Here is a 27,252-nt window from a genome sequence, read left to right on the forward strand (position 1 = left end):
AATGCTGAAGAACTCCTAATCTTTCTTCTAGAACAAGGTGTAGGTTTAAAAATCAGCTTTCGTCAGAAGCAGCCAAGCTGTAGGGACCGAGGATGTTTCGTCTTTTTCCAAATAATAATTATCTGTGTTCCTCACTATATATATAAGTCACAATAGCATCTACAATACTGAGTATTAACTCTGCAGCTATGGACAGCAAGAAAAAAGTTATGATCATTTAGAATGGTTACTAATTCATCTCTAACACTTAGAAATGAATTCCTAATCCAAACAACTGATACAAGCAAAGGTTTTTATCAGATACTGTCAATAATGCAGCCCAGTAGAATGAACTAGAAGTAATTTAACATTTACCATCAAATAAAGAGTCTTATTATGATATTATCAGCTGAGAAACTGTCTCCTCTGAAACATATTTCTCACATATATCTCTCAGTCCTTAATGGTGTTATAGGATCATGTGGCACTTTTTAAAATATTTTTTATTAATTAATTAATAAAATTTTATTAATTTTATTAATTAAATTTATTCACTTTGTATCCCCCCATAAACCCCGCCCTCCTCCCCTCTTAATCCCACCTTCCCTCCCCCTTCTTCACGCATGCCCCTCCCCAAGTCCACTGATAGGGGAGGTCTTCCTCTCCTTCCTTCTGATCTTAGTCTAGCAGATCTCATCAGGAGTGGCTGCATTGTCATCTTCTGTGGCCTGGTAAGGCTACTCCCCCCTCAGGGGGAGGTGATCAAAGAGCAAGCCAATCAGTTCATGTCAGAGGCAGTCCCTCTTCCCATTACTATGGAACCCACTTGGACACTGAGATGCCATGGGCTACATCTGGGGTTCTAGGTTATCTCAATGCATGCTACTTGGTTGAAGTACGAGTCTCTGGAAAGACACCTGTGTTCAAATTTTTTGGTTCTGTTGCTCTCCTTGTGGAGCTCCTGTCCTTTCCAGATCTTACTGTTTCCCAAGTCTTTCATAAGATTCCCTGCACTCTGCCCAACAGTTGGCCACAAGTCTCCGCTTTGATAGTCTGCAGGGCAGAGCCTTTCAGAGGCCCTCTGTGGCAGGTTCCTAACTTGTTTCCTGTTTTTTTCTTCTTCTGATGTCCATCCTTTTTGCCTTTCGGGATGGGGATTGAGCATTTTAGCCAGAGTCCCCCCTCTTGATTAGTTTATTTAGATGTACAGATTTTAGTAGTGTTAGGCCCAGAAAGAACCTAAATATAAGAAGGTATGAAGAGAACTCAGGAAACTAATCATCCATCGATGCAAAAATGCAAGAGACTCTTCTTGACCATTGCGCAATGGGGTCACCCCTGCTGGTCAGCTAGGAGTGGCACAGGGAGACAAAGACCTTGGGTTTTTAAAAGACACAAGGCAGGAATCTCCTGGGGTTGCCTTCTTGGCAATTTAGGGTTGGATGAAGTGTTTAACTTTTAAAATAATTGGTCAGTTCTGGTCACCCTTAGGTCCAGTCAGCCCTGTCGTAAATATCTGATCGTCAAGTCAGTTTGGAATTTCCTGCCATCCACAGTTAAATGTGGGAGGGTGATTAACTCATCCCATGTCTGTTCTGAGGAGTGGGTGTTACAGGCTTTGGATTGAAGGTCAGGAAAAGGATTGGGGCCATTTGGCCCAGTTTCCAAACAAAGCCCATCTCACTAGTGCCAGCTGGTGATTTTTTTCTCCATTTAGTAGAGATCTCTGCTTGTTCTCTTTCTTATCTCTGCCCTCACAGACGGCTAATGTCAGGAACTTTTACATTCCTCGGTTCTCTGGAGAAGCACTAAGAGGCTTTAATTAACATGGGCCTAAAACTTGCAAATATAAGTTATAAGGTAATTAAAAGAAACATAGGTTACAAAGTTAGTCTGATTCTTTCAGTAGGTTTATCCTATATGTCTATATGAGAGAGTATATACCATGTGTGTCTTTCTCGTGTGGCACTTTTTTAAGAGTCAGGTATTGTGAGATGAGTACAAGCACAGCAGTTAGCATGTATTGTTGAAGCGTTTTCAGTTGCTTCTCTTCATACCTTTTGCAAAGGTGTCATCATCTGACACCACACTTGATTTGTATTGTATGCCATTGAAAACAGGATTAAAGCAGACATTACATGTTTAGAAACTCTGTAAAGCCCATTAGAAAACCTACAAGGCCATACAAAGAATTTGAAAGAAAGCCCCAAGGGTACCCAGTTCTTCCAAGTGAGCAGAAAGCCCATTTAGACTGATATGTGACAGACATTGACTTTCTGAAAGATGCCTTTAAAAAAAGACAGTTCTCTGAACATCCTAGTTCTTCCACGAATTTTGATTTTGTTTTCCTCTACATAATTGAGAAAGGAAACCTTTCAAATGATTTATCATCCAAGCTAATGACTAATTTGGGCAGAATTGTCTGGTAATTACATAAAGCATTGACTCCAGTTTTGCTAACCCAAGGCTAAGATTGTTGTAGCCTTCACAGGTTTTGATTCACAGAATATATCACTGTCAATGAGCAGTGATATTTTTACAAAGTTTTGAGATACATGAAAAATTTAGTATTTCTTAAAGTGCTCAGACATTTCTCTTTATATTTTAACAAAATTAAACTAAAAGAAGAGAACAAAAATTTTGTGTAAAAGTTATTGGACATGTGGAATAATGATAGGAATCCATAAAATGGGACATACTATAAATAGAACACTCATTTATTGCTGTGAACACTGAGGCAAAGAGAGACCTATCATTCTTCCATCAACAGTCTGAAAGCTGAACTCTTTGGAGATGAAAAAAATCATACTTTCGGGTTGATGTAAATTAATGTCTAATGCCTTAACTTGTAATGGAAATTTTGGTGTCTTTGTAAACTCAGTTATATGATGTAAACATGTTTTTGTTTTAATCCCAAGTGTGGGATTTTAGTTGTACTGTAGTTTCCTTTTGTTTGTTTGTTTTCTTAAAGATTTATTTATTTATTACGTAGATAGTATTTTGCCTGTGTGTGTGCCTGAATGCATGCAGATGGTTATGTGCCACCATGTGTTTGCTGGGAATTGAACTCAGGACCTTTGGAGGCTCAGAGGTTGAGATACTAGTTGACCTATAGTTTATCCACACATGTTAATTGTCTCATGCGGAGTGTGGCTCTTGCCAGCTGGCAATGGCCTTTCATGTGTGGCATGGAGAGGGGTGTGGTCTAGAACTCTGGGAGTATAAATAAGAGAGCTGAGAAAGAGAAGAGGAGGTACATATGGTGATGTTTGGCGTTGGCACATGGCTGTAACAGTTTGGAAAGATCAGAAACCAGAGACAGTGTGGCAGTTTGGAGCAGACAGACTGAAGGAAATACTTGGGGCATAGCGGCATGGAGGAGATTGCTAGCTGCACCTATGGTTGACGGGATTTGAATATAGCCCTAAAAGAACCCCTTGACCCCAACTAGCTGGAGAAGTAAAGGGCCCTGGACCCCTCTATCCACTAACCTTTTCTCTCTTCTACTTAAGGGGGGGGCTTGGTGGAAGGGAGGTAGAGGCCTAAACACCCCCAAATAAAGGAGGATGTTAAAAAAAAAAGCACTAAATCAACTAATGCTCATTAATCATCTAATGTGAATCAGATACTAGTGACATAGCTATGAGCAAGACCTGGCCTCTGCCTTTCAGAAGCCCCAGGCTAGTACAGGACTGTTGTACCCAGATCTCTGAGACTCCAAAAGACCATCAAGGAGCTGATTTTGATGCAAATGAGGGTTGTTTGAGTCAAGCTTGAGCAAGAGCTTGTCACAGCCTTTACAGACAAAGTACAACAGGATTCAGAGCCCCAACTCCAAATAAGCAGGGTTTTTATTCAGGTTACAGCAAAGTTTGGGGAGTTTCAGCTTTGCATTTCCATGATTGACTGACATTTAGCAAATATTGGGTGTTTATAACCGATTGATTGTGTCCTGTGAGCCAAACTACAATTGTTTACTCAATCTATTGAAAAGTACATCTGGGTTATGAGGTAATCTCCAGGTATTTAATTATTAGTCATTGCTAGGGATGATGGTTAAATATTATCAGAGGTGAGTGGCTAAAGGACATCTTGTGGGGTTTTCTCCATTTTTTTTTGGAACTGGAGTTCATGCCCAGGTCATTTACCCTTAAGATGGAGTTTCTTTTTCAAAATGCCCTCACAGGAGAAGAATGTGTGCAGACTTAACTCATGTGAAAAACTAACTTCAGCTATTCAATGATGGTCAAGAGTTCACAGCTTTTTAATTATTGAAACTCCTTGCTTTACAGTTAGAATTGGACTATATATAAACAGAGAGAAATGGCTCAGTCCTTTAGAGCACACACTGTTGTTACAGAGGACCTGGGAATATCAATACACATAGTTCACATAAACATGAACACAAGAAAACACACACACATACACTACACTCTTATGCCTCCCTAAATTTCCAGAGTCTCATGTGTTAAAGGCGTTGTTCCCAGTGTAGTAGTTTGAAAATTAGTAGAAACAGTCATTGGTTGGGTCTACCTTACCCCTGGATATATGGGCATCACTCACTAGAATCAATAGGTTACTTAAGTAAAAAAAAAAAAAAAAAAAAAAAAAAAAAAAAGGAAAAAAGGGAAAAAAAAAAAAAAAAAAAAAAAAAAAAAAAGAGGACATGAGGTTGGGAGGAGGATGTTGGACTGATATCCAAGAGGAGTCAAAAAGTAGAGGGTGGTGACCAGGATCGAAATATATTGTACAAAATTCTCCAAGAATATTTTAAAATATTGAACTGGGAGAAAAGGTGGGGGTAGAGCCTAATTGAAGGGAGTAACTTCATGAAGGAAGTTGTGGGAATCTGTCTTCTTTCTTTTCTGACCTTTCCTGGCTATGAAATAGATACTCCACTAACTTGCCCTGGCACGAAGTGCTTAGTCTCAAAAGCCCCCAAAGACTGGACTCTCACAAACCATAAACTGCTAGAGTTATGACACTGCAGTGAGGGAAAGCTGACTTGTGCAACCTCCTCCTTGTTCTACCTGCCTGTGAAGTAACTCTCAAATGCACATCACTACTTCATGTTATTTAAATTATTTTCAAGTTTAGCATCTCATGCCTCAACTGCTAAAATACCACATGACAAATAGGTCTGTTTTTCGTCTTGGATATGTGCAATCTTGGCAGTCTTTACCACTGCAGACAGTTCTATTACACAAAATACCAGCACTATACTTTAGACATGTGTCTGCAGGACTGTGTGGTGAATGATTACATTGACTTACTTGGTAAAAAGAGCTTTTACATTCCTGTGAATGTTTAAGATTTTGCTATGTCATATTTGTCGACCTCCTACTGGTTACTAAATAGAAGAAGTGACTTCAGAGCTATGACAACAAATATTTTCTTGCTCTGTAATTACATGGCAATTATTGCTAAATGTGGCCTCATGTGCAAAGTGGTGATGGTTCCTCTAATGAGGTCATTGACTCAGAGCATTGCTGATAATTTACCCATAGCAGTGTGTTTCTACTAAAAGCATGGAGCTTTACAATGACATATGAACCTTTTGAATTCTTGGAATTTGGTATAAAATATCTATGATTTATCTATGACTGCCTCGCACAAATTAAAGAGACCCCTGATGAAGTGGTATATGCCTGCAGTCTTAGTATTTAGGGGGCTGATGCAATGGAACCGTAAGTTCAATGCTACCTAGGGCTATTTTATATAATGAGATATTGTCTGAAAAACAATTTTAAAATAAGAAATAAATAAAAAACAAGTTGAACTAGTTGTCTCTGCCAGTGTTCTGTTGCTGTGAAGGGACACCATAACTGTGGCACTCTTATAAAAAATATATTTAATTTGTTTGGTCTTACAGTTTCAGAGGATTAGTCCGTTATTATCATGGCTGGTGGCATGGGAGTATGTATCCAGACAGAGTGGCTGAGACTTCTATATCTGAATCCCCAGGCTGCAGGAAGAGAGAGAGAAGTATTTTTGAAAGCCCAAAGCCTACCCCCAGTGACATAGTTCCTCCAACAAGGTCACATTTCCTAATCCCTTTCAAGTAAGACCACTCCTTAGTGATCAAGTATTCCAGTATATGATCCTGTAGGGTCCATTCATATTCAGACCACCCTAGATTCTGTAAAAAGTAAAAAGTAAAAAACAAAACAACAACAACAAAAAAACTTTATCACCTCTCTATGTAAATGTGATGTTGTCTATTTATTCTTGAGGTAACTCTATTGAAGAAGGAATATGAAAGGATGGTGTCATGTCTTATTTGTATGGGGCCTGTTCTTAGTGTGTTAAGGCAGTAACAGGATTTTTGATGGGAAAATTCTGCAATATTTCCCATGGTCAGAGTTCTAAGATATTCTGAGTACAGAATCTTTTGGATGTCTGTTGTTTGTCCGCTTATTGGCTTATAAGAATTCCCTGTCTACATGTTTTCCTTCTTATCACATCTGACCACTGGGACTTTCAGCCTATACAGAGATTTCCAAGGTTTCTTGGACTATTGGCTTATTATATATGTTGTATTATATCCTGGCTTCTCCCTAGCTGTCTTTTGTCCTGCTAGGGCCTTTCTGGTGTAAAGAAAACATTCTCCTGCTCTCCCTTGGACACATTGATTTTGTCTTGTCTCTACTCTTACCAAATTGGAGCTTGTGTTTGTTCCCGGTAAAACTGGAAAACTAACTTAAGTACTACATATGACACTGTACAAATCACATATGACATTGGTTGGCCTTCTGACACCATATATACCATTCTAAATGTGTAATGTTTGTGGATGTGGTATTTTGTCTTTTCCTGAGATGAAATTCAAAAACAATTGACATGGAAGATGCATTCAATAAAAGGAGTCTGGGATGACAATAGGTTAATTTTATAGTTAAAGGTCTTAAAGCATAGTACATAGTTTTAATGATGGTCAATATTATTTGAGGTATGCTGGTTTAAGTATTTTTCTTATGAAGCACACAGAACATAATGAACAGCATAACTAACCACATTAAAAAAAATCATCTTGCACTGTGTTGTTTATGTGGATTACTTTAAGCCAGTGAACTAATGCTTACCCATAGGAGAGATCAATGAACTTGTGAGTAAGAAGGCAGCTAGATGACATATTATAGTTACATGGGGTTAAACATAGGAGTCTAAAGGAGCATTGAACAATTATATTTAAGGTATTGAAATTATTTTTAAATGGGAAAATTATATACTATACCAAAATAGATTGTAACAAGATAGATTTTTCCCTATGAATTACCTTAGTCATTGATCAAAGTTTTGATCAAGGTACTTAAAAATACTCAGATTCTTTGTTTTTACGATACCTCTTACAAAACAAAACAAAACAAAAAAAAAAACCTTACTGAAGAAAGTATCAGGTTTGTAATCAAAAGTTTATTGAGCATAATGCTTATTATAGAATAATTATATAAGGAGGAAAAGAGTAACTCTAATCCTTAGTATTGGATAACTGATTATCCAATGTGCTGTCATTAAATATCATATGCATTTCTAAAAGAATATGTAATTTCATAACAATTTCATGCACTATCAATTTAAATGGGTTTTCTTTTTTTAATTTATTTATTTTTATTAATTACAGTTTATTCACTTTGTATCCCCCCCCATGAGCCCCTACAACCTCCCCGCCTGGTCCCATCCTCCATCCCCTTCTTCACGCATACCCCTCCCCAAGTCCACTGATAGGGGAGAACCTCCTCTCCTTCGTTCTGATCTTAGTCTATCAGATCACATCAGGAGTGGCTGAATTGTCATCTCCTGTAGCCTAGTAAGAATGTTCTCCCATCAGGGGGAGGTGATCAAAGAACAGGCCAATCAGATTATGTCAGAGGAAGTCTCTCTTCCCATTACTATGGCACCCACTTGGACACTAAGCTGCCATGGACTACATTTGTGCAGGGGTTCTAGGTTATCTCTGTACCTGGTACTTGGTTGGAATATGAGTCTCTAGGAAGACCCCTGTGTTCAAATTTTCTGGTTCTGTTGGTCTCCTTGTGGGGTTACTGCCCTCTCCAGATCTTACAATTTCCCAAATCGTACATAAGATTACCTGCACTCTGCCCAACAGTTGGCCATAAGTCTCCGCTTTGATAGTCTGCAGGGTAGAGCCTTTCAGAGGCCCTCTGTGGAAGGTTGCTAGGTTGTTTCCTGTATTCTTCTTCTTCTGATGTCCATCCTCTTTGCCTTTAGAGATGGGGATTGAGCATTTTAGTCAGGGTCCTCTCTCTTGATTAGTTTCTTTAGATGTACAGGTTTTAGTAGGTTTATCCTAAGTTATAGGTCTATATGAGTGAATATATACTGTGTGTGTCTTTCTGCTTCTGGGACAGCTCACTCAGGAGGATCTTTTCCAGGTCATTACATTTCCCTGCAAATTTCATGATTTCCTTATTTTTCATTGCAGAGTAATACTCCATTGTGTAGATGTACCACAATTTCTGCATCCATTCTTCAGTTGAGGGGCATCTGGGCTGTTTCCACCTTCTGGCTATTACAAATAAAGCTGCTACAAACACGGTTGAGCAAAAGTCCTTATTGTTTACTTGAGCCCCTTTTGGATATATGCCTAGGAGTGGTATGGCTGGATCTTGAGGAAGCACTGTTCCTACTTGTCTGAGAAAGTGCCAAATTGATTTCCAGAGTGGTTGTGCAAGTTTGCATTTCCAACAGCAGTGGACGAGGGTTCCCCTTTCTCCACAACCTCTCCAGCATGTGTTGTCACTTCAGTTTTTCATCTTGGTCATTCTGATGGATGTAAGGTGAAATCTCAGGGTCGTTTTGTTTTACATTTCCCTAATGGCTAATGAGGTTGAGCATTTCTGTAACTGTTTCTCTGCCATTGGATACTCCTCTACAGAGAGTGCTCTGTTTAGCTCTGTTCCCCATTTATTAATTGGATACTTGGTTTGCTGCTTTTCAGCTTCTTTAGTTCTTTATATATACTGGATATTAGCCCTCTGTCAGATAAAGGTTTGGTGAAGATTTTTTTCCCAATCTGTAGGCAGTCATTTTGTTTTGATAACGGTGTACTTTGCTTTACAGAAGCTTTTCAGTTTCATGAGGTCCCATTTATTGGTTGTTGCTCTTAGAGCTTGTGCTATTGGTGTTCTGTTCAGGAAGTTGTCTCCTATGCCAAAGAGTTCAAGGGTATTTCCCACTTTTTTCCTAATCAATTTAGATTCTCTGGTTTTATGTTGAGGTCTTTGATCCACTTTGTCTGCAGTTCTGTGCAGGGTGATAAGTATGGATCTATTTTCATTTTTCTACATGTAGATATCCAGTTAGACCAGCACCATTTGTTGAAGATGCTATCTTTTCTTCATTGTATGGTTTTGGCATCTTTGTCAAAGATTAGGTGTCCATAAGTGTGTGGGTTTATTTCTGGGTCCTCTGTTCGGTTCCATTGATCCACCATTCTGTTTCTATGCCAGTGCCATGCTGCTTTTATTACTGTTGCTCTATAGTACAGCTTAATATCAGGGATGGAAATACCTCCAGAAGATCTTTTATTGTAGAGGATTGTCTTAGCAATTGTGGGTTTCTTGTTATTCTGTATGAAGTTGAGAATTTTTCTTTCCATGTCTGTAAAGAATTGTGTTGGTAATTTGATGGGAATTGCATTGAATCTGTAGATTGCTTTTGGTAAGATGGCCATTTTTACTATGTTAATCCTGCCATGCCAGGAGCATGGGAGTTCATTTCATCTTCTGATATCTTCTTCTAATTCTTTCTTCAGAGACTTGAAATCTTTTTTTCATACAAGTCTTTGACTTGCTTGGTTAGGGTTACACCAAGATACTTCATGTCATTTGTGGCTATTGTGAAGGGTGTTGTTTCCCTAATTTCTTTCTCAGCCCTTTTGTCTTTTGTATACAGTAGTGTTACTGACTTTTTTTTAGTTAATTTTGTATCTGTCCACTTTGCTGAAGGTGTTTATCAGCTTTAGGAGTTCCCTGGTAGAATTTTTGGGGTCTCTCATGTATACTTTCATATCATTTGCAAATAGTGATAATTTGACTTCTTCCTTTCCCATCTGTATCCCCTTGATCTCCTTCAACTGTCTTATTGCTCAAGCAAGGACTTCCAGAACTATGTTGAAGAGTTATGGAGACAGGGGGCAGCCTTGTCTTGTCCTTGATTTTAGTGGGATTGCTTTAAGTTTCTCTCCATTCAGTTTGATGTTTGCTATAGGTTTGCTGTATATCGTCTTTACTATGTTTAGATATGTGCCTTGTATCCCTGATCTCTCCAACACTTTAAACATGAATGGATATTGGATTTTGTCAAATGCTTTTTTGGCATCTAGGATGATTATCATGTGGTTTTTTTTTTCTTTCAGTTTGTTAATATGGTGGATCACATTGACAGATTTCTGTATATTGAACCACTCCTGCATGCCTGGGATGAAGGCTACTTGGTCATAGTGGATGATATCTTTGATGTGTTCTCAGACTCGGTTTGCAAGTATTTTGTTGAGTATATTTGCATCAATATTCATAAGGGAGATTGGCCTTAAATTCTCTTTCTTTGTTGGGTCTTTGTGAGGTTTAGGTACCAAGGTGACTGTGGCTTCATAGAATGAGTTTGGTAGTGTTCCTTCTGTTTCTATTTTGTGGAATAGTTTGAAGAGAATTGGAGTTAGCTCTTCTTTGAAGGTCTGGTAGAATTCTGGGCTGAAACCATCTGGTCCTGGGCTTTTATTGGATGGGAGACTTTAGATGACCACTTCTATTTCCTTGGGAGATATAGAACTATTTAATTTATTTACTTGGTCCTGATTCAGCTTTGGTAAGTCGAATCGATAAAGAAAATTGTCCATTTCATTTAGATTTTCAAATTTTGTGGCATATAGACTATTGAAGTATGTCCTAATGATTGCTTGGATTTCCTCAGTGTCTGTAGTTATGTCCCCCTTTTCATTTCTGATTTTGTTGATTTGGATGGTGTCTCTTTTAGTTAGGCTTAGCTAAGGGTTTGTCAATCTTGTTGATTTTCTCAAACAACCAGCTCTTGGTTTCATTGATTCTTTGAATTGTTTTATTTGTTTCTAATTGATTGATTTCAGCCCTGAGTTTGATTATTTTGATTATTTCTACACCTTTTTGGTGTGTTTGCTTCTTCTTTTTGAAGGGTTTTTAAGTGAGCCATTAAGTTGCTTGAATGAGCTGTCTCGAATTTCTTCTTGAAGGCATTTAGTGCTATGAACTTTCCTCTTAGCACTGCTTTCATTGTGTCCCACAAGTTTGGGTATGTTGTGTCTTCATTTTCACTGAGTCCTAGGAAGTCTTTAATGTCTTTCTTTATTTCCTCTCTGACCCAGATATCGTTTAGTAGCAAGTTGTTCAGTTTCCATGTATGTGTAGGCTTTTTGCTATTTCTGTTGTTGTTGAAGTCCAGCTTTATTCCATGGTGATCAGAAAGGATACAAGGGATTATTTCAATCTTCTTGTATCTGTTGAGGATCTCTTTGTGCCCAACTATGTTGTCTATTTTGGAGAAGGTTCCATGAGGTGCTGAGAAGAAGGTAAATTCTTTTGTGTTTTGGTGTAAAGTTCTGTAATATCTGTTAGGTCCATTTGATTCATGACCTCTATCAGAAACATTGTTTCTTTGTTTAATTTCTGTTTTATTGACCTTTCCTTTGTTGAGAGTGGGGTGTTGAAATCTCCCACTCTTAATGTGTGTTGATCTATGTGTGGTAAGTTTAATCAATGTTTCTTTTACAAATGGGGGTGCCCTTGTATTTGGGGTATAGATGTTCAAGACTGTGATGTCTTCCTGATGGAATTTTTCCTTGAGTATGAAGTGTCCTTCCCCATCTCTTTTTATTAATTTTGCTTGAAAGTCTATTTTATCAGATATTAGAATGGCTACTCCTGCTTGTTTCTTGGGTACATTTGCTTGGAAAGTCGTCTTCCAACACTTTACCCTCAGGTAATGTCTATTTTTGTGCCTTAGGTGCCTTTGTGCCTTGTATGCAACAGATTGCTGGGTTTTGTTTACGTATCCATTCTGTTAGTCTGTGTCTTTTTATTAGAGAGTGGAGTCCATTGATCTTGAGAAAGATTAATGACCAGTGGCTGTTAGATCCTTTGATTTTGATGTTGGCTGTGGTCATAAAGTTGTGTGCTTGGTTGCTTTTTATTTTACTGTGGTGAGGTTAATTATTTCCTGTTTTTTCTTGAAAGTAGCTAGTTTTCTTGGGTTGTACTTTCCCTTCTAGTGTCTTCTGTAATGCTGGATTTTTGTGTAGGTATTGTTGAAATTTTTTTTTTTCATTGAATATCTTGTTTTCTCCGTCTATGAGGACTGAGAGTTTTGCAGGGTATAGTAGCCTGCGCTGACATCTGTGTTCTCTTAGGGTCTGCATGATATCTGTCCAGGCCCGTCTGGCTTTCATAGTCTCTGTTGAAAAGTCAGGTATGATTCTAATGGGTTTGCCGTTGTTTGTTACTTGGCCTTTTTCCCTTGCAGCTTTTAGTATTTTTGTTGTCGTTGTTGTTCTGTATACTTACGGTTTTGATTATTATGTGGCGGGAGGATTTTCTTTTCTGGTCTAATTTATTGGGTGTTCTGTAGGCCTCTTGTATTCTTATTGGCCTCTCCTTTAGGAAATTTTCTTCAATGATTTTGTTGAAAATATTTTCTGGGCCTTGGAGCAGGGGATCTTCTTTTTCCTCTATACCTATTATTCTTAGGTTTTGTCTTTTTATGTTGTCTTGAATATCTTGGACAGTCTGTGTCAGGAATTTTTTAGATTTAACATTTTCTTTGACAGGTACATCGATTTCTTCCATTGTATCTTCCACACCTGAGATTCTTTCTTCCATCTCTTGTAGTCTATTAGTTATGCTAACCTCTGTAGTTCCTGTTTTCTTCTCTAAGTTCTTTCTCTCCACAATTTCCTGCATTTGTGTTCTCTTTAGTTTTTGTCAATTCTATCTTCAGATCTTGAGCCGTTTTGTTGATTTCCTTCACCTGTCTGACTGTATTTTCCTGTTTTTCTATAAATTCTTTCAGGTGTTTGTTTGAACAATCCTGTTTTTTTTTTTTTCATTGAATGATAAGCATTTACTCTCTAAAGGCCACACACTGTTTGGCTGCAACTTTCTGTATTTCTTTATGGATAACCATAATCTGTTTGAGTTTATCTTCCTCTAGGTCTTTATGTATTTTATTTGTTTCTTCTGTTATCCTCTTCATGGGCCTAGTTGTTAGGTCATCTTCTTAGATTTCAGTTATCCTGGGGTGTCCAGGGCTACTTGCTCCTGGATAACTTGGTTCTGAGATGCCATATTGCTCTGTCTTTTGTTGGTTGAGCTTTTATGCTGGCCTCTACCCAGTGGGATATCTTAGGTGTTTGGGGTTAGTTTCTGGTGGTTCCTGGAGATCTTGTGGTGGAGAAAATCCCCTTGGCAGGAAGATGTTTTTTTTGTTGTTGTTGTTTTGTTTTTTTTTTCCTGAAGGAAGCCTTCTCAGCTTTTTGGGTATAGTTACTGGATGGCTGGTGTTTTTCAGCAGTTGCCGCTGCTCACTCAGGGATAGAGACCTGAGTGGTAACTGTGATCCTTGTTAGTCGAGAGGGTTCTCCTCTCGCCTGGGGAAGTTCTGAAGACATCTGCCCTGCTTCTGGGTTTTTTGCTGTAGATTTAGTGATCTGCTGCTGTATCCTGTGTGTCTGGTGATTTGGTCAGTTTTGTTAGGGATAAATGGTTGCCCCTTGGAGCAATATCTGGGGGTTGATCTCAGGAATTCTGGGCTTTTGTAGGTCTGTGTTGGGGTATGTAGGTTTTGTAGGTCTATGTCCCAGTACTCAAGTGGTAATCTGTGGCGGGTGGGTACTGCTCTACTGGCAACAGCAGGCCATCTGGTGCACAGCAGGTCCCTGGGTTGGGCCGATCTGCGGGACCTTTTCCAGGGATATACTGGGTGGCCAAAATACATCCCCTTTGCTTCGTTCCTTGTGAGATTTCTCCAGACAGTGACTCCCAGTCTCTGCTGCCCTGGGGCATACAACTGGAGAGCTGGCAAGCAGCAGCTGTCTGTGCTTGTGGCTGGAGGCCAATTCAGTGATGTCGGCTCATACCTGCCCATCTGAGAGACTTTTTCTAGGGAAAGACTGGGTGACCCAAGTCAGTACCATTTCCTTCCTTCCCTTGGAGTTCTCTTGCGACAGGGACTCTCAGTCTCTGGTGTTTTGTGTCCACCGATCAGCCTGCGAAAGTGATCAGGACACGCAGGCATGTGGCTCTGGTCTGGTGACCTAGTGCCTTCGGGACCCGGGATCTCTTCTGGGTTCTGGCTAGGGGACCTGAGAGTGGACCCTACTGATTCCCTCGCCATGGGGGTTTCCTCTTACCTGGGAAACAAACAGGATCGCTGTTGTTTTAGGGCCCAGAGTTCAATCTCTTTGTTGCTGTATGGGAAATGTTGTCCTGCTCCTCAGACGCAGTGTTCTCCTGGCGCCATCATCTTGTCCTCTCCGGGTTTTCATTTTTTAAAAATTCACATATAAATAAGGAATTCGAAATGGCTCATTAGGTAAGATAAAGATCATGCCATATCAGCCTGGTAGTCTGATTTCATTCCCAATCTAAGGGTGAGAGGAAAGAACTGACTCCACAAAATTGTCCTCTGACTACTGTAGTTTGCCATGACTCATGTGATCCCCCTTAAGACACATGCTCCCAAATGGAAAATAAAAGACTGAAACATAAAAAACATGTTTCACATTTTTGATCAATTCTATTTGTTAGAACCATGTTTGATTTCTTTTTTTAAAGAAATTATTTACAACTATAGATTTATTCATTGATTAGATATTTAATTTCTCTTTTTCTTCACCTTTCTTTTAAGCTAGCACCTAACTTGCAAAACATAAGAAGAAAGGATAGGCCTGGGAAAGAACCCTATAGGAGGGTGTGTAACCTGGTAAATGTGAGGCTGTGAGTTCAAAACCCAGAACCACAGAAGAAAGAGGAATAGAAATAGGAGGAGGAGAAGCAGTTGGAGAAGTAAAAGAAGAGTAAGGAGTTTGAAGAAGAGGACTTAGAGAAAGAAGAGAAAGGAATTGAAAGAAAAGAGGAGGAGGAAGAAGACAAAAAGAAATATCTCCTAAAGATGATAGAGAATGAAAAGGAAGACAAGCCCTTTCCCATTTTGGACAGTGTTTTGCTTGTCTAAGATATCCAAAACTAAACAAATATCAAACATGAACAGGATTTCTGAAAGGCTTATGACATAAAAATGAAGCTTCAAATGGAGGCCATTTTCAGTGTCAACCTGGCTTACCGTAGTTTCTTTTCTCAGAAGGGAAAGAAGTCAAGGGCAGATGCAGGTTTGCAACAGGTCTCAGTTTTGCAAGATGTGTACAGAATGCCGGACTTCAAGATAGTGTTACTAGCCAGAGACACACTTTTTCCAGATGTCAGAATTGCTGAAGTTCTGCTAAGAGGGGAAAGACATGGATTGTAGAGAAAAACATAGGGTGGACAAGTTCAAAAGACTTGAAGTAAAACCCATGTTTTCAATAAACTACATTGCTGCATAAAATGGTGTACTGAAGAAAGACTAGCACATGACTGTGTCCTAATGATTTAGAAGTCCTTAATCAGTATTCAGCAACATAGTTAGGAATCTGTTTTCTGTTTACTATGACTTCAAATGGTGTTTGCTTTATGAACACATGCAAGTAGCCTGCCCTTTTAGCACCTGTTTGTCGTCTCTAAAGTGATAACAATAGCACTCATTTTATAGGCTGATGGTAAGAAGGAGACATTTTAGCATAGCCTCTGAAATGCAGTAAATATTTAATAAAGATAGTTTTTAATAGCCATGATGTTTATATTGTTAATGAAAAATTTCTCTATTAAAGATATAAATGCCTTAAAATTAAATGTACATTTTTTTTCCTGAACTTTAGCTACATTTTAAGAAACTACAGCTACCTTCACAGCTTGTTTGAACTCTGAAATCTCATAAAAAAATACATTAGTATTTTATAATGACTGACAGTTTGTAACTATGTACATAAGGTCACATTGCAAAAAAATCTGTCTATGTCTGAGAATAAAACATAGTCAAAGAGTCTAGCATTTAGTTGAGGTTCCTGTTACACCAGCTTTGCTATATTATTAGGATATGTGTGTGTGTGTGTGTGTGTGTGTGTGTGTGTGTTCTACATATTAGCTACCATTTCCAACTCACAAATAATTTAAAACAAAGCTAAACAAAGGGTCCCTTATGAAAATCAGAATGAGAATTGACCAACAGCTTTCATATACCTTCCTTAACCATGGTGGCCTCTAAGTGTTTCCCACTTTGTCTGTTACTTCTGTTAAAATTATCTGTTCGGATAGCCATCTACATACCTACATATCTCTTTCTCCCTAGGACATTCCTGTTCCTTATTCTCTTCTGTCTTCAGAGGAGGTGGAATGCATTTGTACTCCCTGCAATGCAAGGGTGATCACTCAAAACAAGCAATGAAGCATTTCAGCCACCATTGTTAGACCATCCTGTGGCTCAAGCCTTTCTTTATCTTTCCCTCCTGCCAGATGCCAATTTCTTCTTTAGTACAGAGCATTTTTAATAGCTCTACCCTAAGAATACTCACTGTCAACATGAAAGGACTAAGTTGTAGGAAAGGACATTTTTACTTAGACTTGGGGAAGCTATGATTTTTGTGAATGAGGAAAATGTGCCTATGAAGCTTTTTTCTGGATTTGTCTCTTGTTTAGCATGATGTGATCTGTATCATACTCACAACATTGTTTTCTCACGAGTATTCAATAGTTCTGCACATATGACTCAGAAACACTTTTTCCATATTTTCAGAGCTGACCAATAATCTCATAAATGCAACTAGAAAGAAATTTAAAATTTAAAATAACATGAAGAATAGAAGAAATTTCCATAATGAAAACATATCATTAAGTGGAGAAACAAACAAACAAACAAAAAATTGACTAGAAAAAAGTGGAACATTTGAAGCAATTTTTAAGGGGAAATTATTGCCCCTGTGAACTTTATATAACAATAATGATCCCAGAAAACAAATGTTAATGACAGCTAAATAAAATTACATAGACTGTGTAAGACAATCCATAGATTTAGTGCTTTAGTACTTAAAAACACAATTTTTTCAGCTTGTCTATATAGTTATTAAATAACGTTCCCTCTTCTTATTTACTTTTTTACATTTGCAATTATAATCCATCAGTATCCTAACACAGTTTTATTTGGCAGGCTAAAGTGATGGCTCAGTTGTGAAGAGTGTGTATGGTTCTTGCAGAGAACCAAAATTCTGTTCCCAGCACCCATGTGAGGTGCTACAACTCTAGCTTTAGAGGATCTAACATCCTCTTCTGTCTTCTAAAATAAAAATTTTAAGGTTATACTTACTATTAATATTACTCCTTATCTTTGAGCCTAAAATATAGAGACAAGAAAGCTTGTTTGCGCTCTGATTAAGGTGTGTATTTAATTAGTGCACTGCTGTAAGCACACCATGCCTAACCTGATTACAATTAGTACACATTACCTCCAACCGAACCTTCAACAAACAGATCATCCCTCCTCAGCAGCTATCATTTATGTCATATTAGCATCAATAGTAAATGAGGCAAAGTCACTCCCATTGAATTTTCCCCAGGTTTCCCATTTAATTGCTTTACTTACCTATAGTACTTATATGTGATATTCAGCATTGTTGTTTTTTTTCCTACTTCTACCATAACTTTATTTTGTTAGATTTTTTTTTTCTTTTGAAAATAGATTCTTCTCTCACACAATACATCCCAACAATACTTTCCCCTCTATCCACTCCTCCTGGTTTCCCACCATCTTCCTTCTCCTTCAGATCAATTCTTACCATTTCCTCTTCAGAAAAGAACAGATCTTTAAGAGCAATAGCCAATCGGGACAGAACAGGATAAAATAAGACAAGGCAAAATCCTTCATATGGAAGAGGTGCAAGGCAAACCAATAGGAGGAAAGAGGTCACAAGAGCATGACAAAGAGTCAGAGACACATCTGCTCTTACTCTTAGTAGTATCACAAAACACCAAGCTAACAGTCATAATATATATACAGAAGACATGTTGCAGTTTTATGTTGTCCCTGTGCTTGGCGCTTCTGTCTCTGTGAACCCATATGAGCTGTGCTTAGTTGATTCAGTTGGCCATATTCTCCTGGTGTCCTCCATTCCCTCTGACTCTTACAATCTTCCCCTTCAACCCCTTAAAAGAGTTCTCCAATATCCAAGAGGGACATGATAAAGACCTCTAATTTAGATGATCTCTCCACATAATGTATGGCTTTGCATCTCTGCACCCACACTCACCTGCTGCCTCTCTGATAATGACTGGACAAGACACCATCTATGAGCATGGCATAATATCATTAGGTATCATTTTATTGGTTTGATTTTGTTGTTGTTGTTTTACTTAGTTCTCTTCTGTTTCTCTGGGCTGTACAATCTCTGGTTCCTGGCCATGCAGACAGGGTAGAGATATTCAGCATTTTAAAAAGTCAATAGTTTAATATTGTCTTATAAAACAGAAGTTCCTTATTACAATCTATTGTGTCCTGAAAGTCAGTAAAACCTCAAGTAAGCATTCCATTTGAATGTTAGCATTAATAAGATATTTTTCTTTATTTTCCTAAATATTCCCCATAGGTACTAAGCACAAAACCATGCTAGAAGCACGCAGTGGAAGTGGAACTATCAAGGCCTTTCCTCGGTCCGGAATGAAGGGCAAAGGACCAGTTAATAAGGGAAACACAGGGCTCCAAAACAAAACATTTCACTGTGAAATATGTGATGTGCATGTCAACTCAGAAACACAACTCAAACAGGTATCATAAGAAAACCAAAGGGGATAATCTGTGAACAGTCTGTGTATGTTCCCATTCTTTTTATATATTTCTTTCCCACCCATCTACTTACCCATCCATCCACCCACCCATCCATAACTCATCCATACACCCATTCACCCACCCACAAAAAAAAATCCATATAACCATTCATCTATCTACCCGTTCATCTAACTACTTATCCACTCACCCATCAATCCATTCATCCACTCACCCATCTAACTATCGTTCCACACATCCATTCACAAACCTTTCATTCACCAGGCTATCAAACTGCGTTTTCATCTACCTCTTAGTATATCCACCCACTTACTCACATCCTCAGTTATCTTTTATTTATTGTTTTTATTTTAGTTTGTGTTTATTTTAGTTGTTTAGAGAATACAAATATACAGTGCTAATAAATAACGCTTGATTCAAATTGTCTTTTTTTGTATGGGCACTTTGAGTAGAGAAGGGATATCAGAACATTACTGAGTTTTCCACTCAAAACTGTTAGTGTTTTTTTTTTTTTAAGACCAATATACAATGTTCTATTTTGACTTATTTAGGCATTTTCATGTTACCAGTAATTGCATACTGTGCTGTTCTTTAATTGTATGTTATTTCATTGTATGCATTTATTTTATTATATTTCTAATTCCTTCATTCACAATGGATACTTACTTGCATTCTAAATAGCCTTATAAAGAATGTGGTGCTACATTTCCAGCTGAAGGTTTAGCCTTCATATTGTATTATATTTTTTATATAGATGATATTTTACACCTTAGTTACTTATTTTTAGAATTTAAGGGGTTGACATTTGGCTGCATGAATGTGAGGATAAATATTGGTATAGAAATACATTCATGCTTGTGTGGACATGTTTGTTTATTTGCACATAAAATTTCTTCAGATATCTTTTCTCCTGTAAATATAGTTTAGAAGATATGTGTAGTGATAAAACAAAGGCAGAGGAGAAAAGAAAATTGTTCTTTTTATTAAAAATATATTAAAATGAGTTGTGTGAAAGGCTTCCAAACATAGAAGTGTGCACTTCTCTTTTCCTTTTGTCTTTGTAAAACTTGCATGAAATCAGCATAATCATCCAGGGTTTTTTTTGTTTTGTTTTTAATGTAGAATGTTTTAGGTGTGTTGTTTTTAAAGCTGTCATTTTGATTGCTTTCAACAGCACATTAGCAGTAGAAGGCACAAAGACCGAGCTGCTGGGAAGCCCCCCAAACCTAAATACAGCCCCTACAACAAACTGCAGAAGGCAGCACATCCACTGGGGGTGAGTGACATTGTTGCTTGTGATCTCTATGTCATCTTACATCTCCTTAAGAGGTATTTGGGGTGAAGGTTGCCAGTTACTGAATTGAAGTGTTGTATTCTACTAACAAAAATAGAAACAGTTGAGTTTCAGGTCCAGTCTGCCCTTCATCAATACAATCCTTAGCCAGATGATTTATTCCAGCGTTTGCCACCTTTAGCATAAGCTCATCTATTGGTTCAAGATGAAATGTGTCCCTGAGCACAAAAACTGGAGAAAAGCCAAGCTTTTGAGTTGTCTTGCTATTAGCAAATACTTTCAGAAAGGATGTCAGAGATAAATAAGTCCTTGTTCATGCAACACTAAGTTCATGTATCTGAGAGACATAGCAGGCAACATTTGCACCTTCCAAATTTTGTTATTTGAAAAACACTATCTGAAGGGTATGACTTACATACTGTATTATGCTACATTAAAGGACATGAAGATGCCAAGAAAAGTAGGTCCTAGAAAACGCCCTCCCCAATACATCAAACATGCTTTCTAGAGTAGAAAGCGTGGAGGTTTAACAAATATTTGCTGCATGACAGTTGCTGTGTGTATAAAGTTTAGCACAACATCCCTCTGTTTTTTCATCAGACAAGGACCTCCTGTGGAGGTATAAATTTCTACTAAAATGCAGAAAAATTATGAGTTCATCTTTGGATGGTGCTTCAATATGCTTGGTGGTCTATTGGTAGTTATCTTCAGCCTTTCCCAGAAAAAATACGTCTATGCTTTCCAATTTAATTGTTCTTTTACCAGCACTTAGTTGCTCACTGCTGTGGCTTATCATTTTAGACTCTAATTACAAACTCTAAAACTTTTGTTCTTGATATTTTTCCAATTTCTTTTCTTTGCAGGTAAAATTAGTATTTTCAAAAGAATCCTCAAAACCACTGGCTCCCAGAATTCTCTCAAACCCACTAGCAGCTGCAGCAGCTGCAGCTGCTGTGGCAGTGAATTCCCCCTTCAGTCTTCGAACTACCCCAGCAGCCACCCTCTTCCAGACCTCTGCACTTCCTCCAGCCCTTCTGAGGCCAGCTCCTGGACCCATTCGGACCACCCACACTCCTGTGCTCTTTGCTCCATACTGAATTCTAAACAGGAGGTGTTGTACTGCAATAATTTAAAAAAAAAGAGAGAGAGAGAAACTATAATCAAAGAAAAGAGAACTATGCAGTGTTTATTTATAGTTTAAAATGTGTCTGAAGAGCCAGGACTTTTGATAGTAAAATGAAAAGATTATTAAAAAAAAAAAAAAAAGCATAGGGGTCAGGCTAGGGGGAGGGGAGGGAAGGAGTGCCATTTTCTCCAAATTAAAGCATTCTTCTTGAACACTGTTTTAGAAGTTATTTCCAGCACTGACTAATAGTGGTATCTAGAACTTCCAGAGTTTTTGTGAAGGTGCTTTTTGAGCACTGTTTCCCCTGCATTGTCTTTCCTGCTTTCTGAAACAATTGTACATTGTTTAAGGGCATTAACTGGTTCCAATGTATATACAATAATTTACTCTGTAGATTATAATAATATATAAAAGGAAAAACAACAAAACAAAAGAAACACTGTGAATAGTCATGCCCTTTCTGGTCCTCTGGCTATGACAGCAGTTATTGGGTATGTATCCAAACAAAAGTAGATACAATAGATGTCTTGTCAAACAATAGTGCTGTGTCTCAATCTATGCCATTAGGTTTTAATGAATTGCAAAAAGGTAGAATGAACAGCTATTCCATATCTATAATATGTAAAAACAAACACCAGATGGTATCTTGGAAGCCTCCATGATCAGCACCCCTCTCTTGTATGCTTAGAAGTGGAACAGCACCTGAAAGTCATTTCATCGGTAAATACTAGTTTCCTACCTGGAAACAGGCATTGCTGGAGCTAGTGAAGTGTTCAGAACGGCAATGTATCTGAAAACTGATCAACTCATGTGCATGGGCAAAAAATAAGAAATGAATATAACTGTTTTATTCTAAACATGAGGAGCCTTCAAAATCTAAGATGATGATGTGAAATGAACACAGGTCTTCAAAAGCAGAGAAACTAGTCATTTGCAACATCCCTTTATGTCACTCCAGTAGTCCATATCACAGTGTTTTGCTTTAAAAATGAATGTATGAAGACAGACATAAGCATGAGCTATGGCTGTGTTTATTATTATTTTTTCCTACTGACTTGACATAAATCTCTAACAAACTTTTAATTGTTAGTACTTTCAAGAAAAATTAATCTGAGTTCACTGCACACTAATGATATGGCATAAACAAAGTGTATTAGCAAGGTCCCCTAGACCATTATTTCTCCAGTGGCATTGTAAAATAAGAATGGGCTTTGATATTTACCACAAAGCTGAAAGGAAATGACATTTTATCTTTAAAAAAGATTTATCAGGGGAATATATATGTATGTATATAAATATATATATATATATGAATGTATGTATATTGTATATATGTTAGAAAGATTAAGAAAATAACTTATAAAAAGAAAATCTATATGAGATAATCCTATAACCATTCGGTGTTACATGTTATAATTAAATTGGTAACAAGTGGATTTGTAATGAAAGCAATATGCTTTATCTTATAGTAAGCTAGCTTGCCCCTATAGATATGGTGGAGCTGGATGCAGAAAGATTATTGCATTCAAGATTAATGACCTTCAATAAGAGAAGATGAACAAACATGTACACATCATCCTTCTGTGATTTAGGATTAAAAATAAAAATTATTTTTAAAAGGTTTTATAAACACTGTTTAAAACTTTAGGGATGTACTGAGTGTGGCCTTTGCGAAATTGCTTTTATCTCAATTGCAGTGATCTTCAGAGAGGAATAAAGAATTAAGGAGTCCCTTGAGAGAGAGGTGTTTAGCGCTTGTTATTTATATTTAAAAAATATGCATTGTGCCTGGTGCTGACTGTTAAATGTGGTCTTTAGAGGACTTTTTCAGTGTCTAGCAGTAGAATTTGTCTTATAAGTGTATCTTTAAAACATCTGGCTATATATATATATTACTAAACAAACAACCAAAACAACATGTAAATGAGGAAAGAAAAAGATTGTAATGAAAAAGAAATGAAAAGTGAAAGGAAAGCAAGAATAACAAAATATAATCATTCCATAACTCTTTTGGTACAGAGATCTTTTAGACATATCTGCCATTGAACATGGTGATTTCTTCTTTATAGTCTCTCTAAGCACTGCCGACTGGCTTTAAGTTCTTAGAGTTGGGCTTATTTACCCAGTTTGTTACCATGTGACCAGCCGCTTCTAATTGTGTTGGATTTTAATTTCTTATTTGGTTGTTCATTCCATTCACTCTGCTTTACAGTCCTTTCATGTGACAAAGCCACTTGTGCTTACAATCAATGAAATCTCACCATAATATGCTTCTGTTTTTGTTCCCCAGTTTCACCAAAATGAAGGAACCGTCTGTTGTCAGGGCCTGTTAGTTACATGAAGTCCTGGGTCACAAAGCATTAATAACTTTAATGGTTTGCTGGAAACAAACAAATCAGCCATATTTTCTTCATCAGCCATATGAGAATACTCAGAAATATCTGGACCTTGTCTGCCTCATTTTGCAAAGGAACACTATTGTTTAAATGCTCTCTTAAATTAGAATTTTAAGCATCAGTTGTCTTTTATTTGCTACCTAATAAAGGATGAAGCCTAATCATTGAACTTCAAGTGGCTTCTCTGTGATTCCTTCCTCCTGCTCTGTTTATTTCCCATTTACCCTGCCAGCATCTACAAACTTCTACAAGGAAATATCTATTTCCTGGGGGAGCTTTCTTCAGGAATAAACAATGACACTTCAGATTCTTTCACAAATAGTACTATGAAAATCCCCAAAGGTGATCTGATCTCAGGGTTATACATTCCTTTCTATGCATTATACCCACTGCAGGTATGATATGATAAATAACTTTATATTTCATTTGAAGCAATATACATACATTGTAAGTGCCAAAGACCTTGTAGAAAGCATTTGTGCTACTCTTCAGAGAATCTTGGCCAATTGGAATAGATGTTGGGGTACTAATGTCTTTTCCTTCTGCAAAGCCAGCTAATGGGAACTCTAAAAAACAGTTGTTTTTATTCTATAAGGAGGCACAGTGGCTTTTGGCATGTAGCCCCTGCCTCATTGGAAAGAACTACTATCTTTATGTGCTCTTATGATTACCTCTTACGATTACAATAAATCATGGCTATTTGACTGAAGACATAATTTTGATAGCAAGAAAATAATTAGTAAAGAAAATAATATTTATTTAGAACTCAAGAGAACAAAGATAATAAAACAAAGATGTATACTTTCAAGGAATTACCATTTCAAGAAAAGGTATGGGAGGACTGAAAAGATACATCTGACTTTAGTTCACTGTTCTCACATAGTTTGTTTCCAGATTTGGAGGATCCGATTCCTCTGGCCTCTGGGAACACCTATACTCCCATGCAAACACAACCCAGACATAGATATAATTAAAATAATAAATACAGGCCGTTAAAAACACAAGGTGGAAGCCACTGTGTCTCTGTCAGTGCACATCTGTAAGTTACTGATCTAATGAGGCTCAGCAGTTTAGTCTACTTACAGCTCTGTTTGGAGTGAGTTTCTTTGTGTCTGTACCCACTTCGTGTTTCAACTTTTTTGAAGATGCCAGCTGCTAAGGGCTGGAGATACAGCTGGTATGAAACACCCTACATGTACAAATTTCTGGATTTGATTTTCCACAGTGTAAAACAGGACAGGATGGCAGATGCTCACCATGCTAACACTTGGGAGGCAGAGACAAAGGAGCCAGAAGTTCAAGATATAAACAAGTTAGAGGCGCTGGATGTGGCATTGTCTCCAAAGAAATAAAAGCAAATGGAAATCACACTAATATCAGATGACAAGCAGATAGTGTAGAGAAATCTAAAGGTCTCCATTTGATAAATAGACTCATGTAATGATTTCACTTTCTATTTGGAAGCATGTATGACACTGAATTAATAACTATTTTTATACAAAGCATAAACATGACAAACTGAACTTATAGGGAGTTATAGTCAGTTTAGATGGTGGTCTGCAGTCTCAGTTACTCAGGCTGAGGAAGGAAAAATGTAACCTTAAAGCCAGCCTTAGCAACTTAGTTAGTGTGACCTCAAAAATAAATGGCTCCATAGCTCTTGGAGAGGACCCGGGTTCAATCACCAACATTCACACAATGGCACACAATAACCTGTATGTAACTCCAGTTGTAGGGGATCTGACTCCATCTTCTAGATTCCTCCAATACCAGTCATGAACATGGTACATGCAGGCAAAATATTCCCAGTATAAAATATTTAAAATAAGTTTTTAAAAATTAAAAAAACTAAACAGTCCTAGGGACTGACAAAATAACTTAGAGGCTAACAGTGTTTGCCATCAAGAAATTCTTTGAGGAAGGAAAAGAAGTCCTCCCCTATCAGTGGATTTGGGGAGGGGCTTGCATGCAGAAGGTGGAAGAAGGGAAGAATTGGGACGGGAGGAGGGAGTGAACCACTGGGAGGATACAAAGTGAGTAAAGTGTAATTAATAAAGAAAAATAAAATAAAATAAATCAAAAAAAAAAAAAGAAATTCTTTGGGACCCAAACAGTGGAAGAGGAAAACTAACTTCTGCATTTCCTCCTGTTCTACACACACACACACACACACACACACACACACACACAAATATACTTGTTGCCTTAGATTTTATATTGCTGTAATAAAACACCATTACCAGAAACAACTTTGGAAGAAACAGTTTAGTTAGCTTTTACTTCCACATCACAGTCAGTCATCATAGGAAGTCATTGTAGGCATAGGTAGTCAAAGCAGGCAGAAGCCTAGATTCAAAATTAAAACAGAAGTTATGGAGGAATACTGCTTATTGTCTTGTTTCTCAAGGCTTACTCAGCCTTCTTTTCTACATTCCAGGGTCATATTCACAGGGATGGTACTGCCCACAGTAGGCAGGTCCTTCTGTATCAATTATTAAGCAAGACAATACTCATAGACTTGCCTAAATGCTAATGAGAAAGTGGAGACATTTTGTCAATTAAGATTCTCTTTTCCCAGATATGTATATATTTGTCTCCAGTAGACCAAAAAAAAAAAAAAAAAACCATAACAGTAGTTTTAAAAATAAAACAAATCAAGGCTGGGAATACATTTGAGTTTTAAAGTTTTTGCCATGTGTAAGGTCCTAGGGCTACTAGTATTGTAACACACACACACACACACACACAATGCCAAACTATAATAGATTTTGTCTGAGCAGCAGAGCTACTTCATATACTTTTAAAAAATACTTTGTTTATTGTGTTTAATTTCTTGAGTTTATTATATATTTTGGATATTAGCCCTTTTCAAATGTAGGATTGCTGAAGATCTTTTCCCAATCTGTAGACTGTTTTTTTTGTTTTATTGACAGTGTCCATAGCCTTACAGAGCTTTTCATTTTCAAGAAGTCCTACTTATTAATTGAAAATCTTAGAGCATGAGCTGTTGGTGTTCTGTTCAGGAAGTTATCTCCTGTGCCAATGAGTTCAAGGCTCTTCTCCGCTTTCTCTTCTAACAGATTTAGTGTATCTAGTGTTTTACTGAGGTCTGTGAGTTTTGTGCAAAGAGATAAATATGGATCTATTTGCATTTTCTACATGTAGACATTCAGTTAGACCAGCACCATTTATTGAAGATGCTGTTTATTTGTTTTTTTTTCCATTGTATGGTTTTTGCTCCTTTGTCAAAAATTAAGTGACTACAGTTATGTGGATTTATTTCTGAGTTTTTGATTTGATTCTATTGATCTATTTCTATGTCAGTACATACAGTTTTTATTATCATTGTCTGGTAGTATAACTTGAAGTCAGAGATGGAGACACCTCCAGAAGTTCTTTTCTTTTATAGAATTGTTTTAGTGATTCTGTTTGTTTGTTTTTTTTTTTCCACTTGAAGTTTAGAATAGTTCTTTCAAGGTCTGTAAAGAACTGTGTTGGCAATTTGATGGGAATTTTATTGAATCTGTAGACAGCTTTTGGCA

General features: G+C 37.5%; 1 protein-coding gene across 4 annotated transcripts in view; it reads left to right on the forward strand.

Annotated features, from left to right (window-relative positions):
- Positions 1–22,581, forward strand: part of Znf385d (zinc finger protein 385D) — a 416,968-nt gene extending 394,387 nt beyond the window's left edge. For all 4 annotated transcript variants that reach the window (XM_055599063.1, XM_055599064.1, XM_055599066.1 and 1 more), the window contains 3 exons: positions 18,698–18,876; positions 20,069–20,170; positions 21,052–22,581. In XM_055599063.1, coding sequence (XP_055455038.1) covers positions 18,698–18,876; positions 20,069–20,170; positions 21,052–21,285 — 515 coding nt within the window. In that variant the 3' untranslated portion in view covers positions 21,286–22,581. The remainder of the gene's footprint in view (positions 1–18,697; positions 18,877–20,068; positions 20,171–21,051) is intronic.
- Positions 22,582–27,252: the final 4,671 nt, after the last annotated feature.

Source organism: Psammomys obesus, unplaced genomic scaffold (assembly GCF_907164565.1).
Source record: "Psammomys obesus unplaced genomic scaffold, mPsaObe1.curated_primary_1811, whole genome shotgun sequence".
Lineage (NCBI taxonomy): Eukaryota > Metazoa > Chordata > Mammalia > Rodentia > Muridae > Psammomys > Psammomys obesus.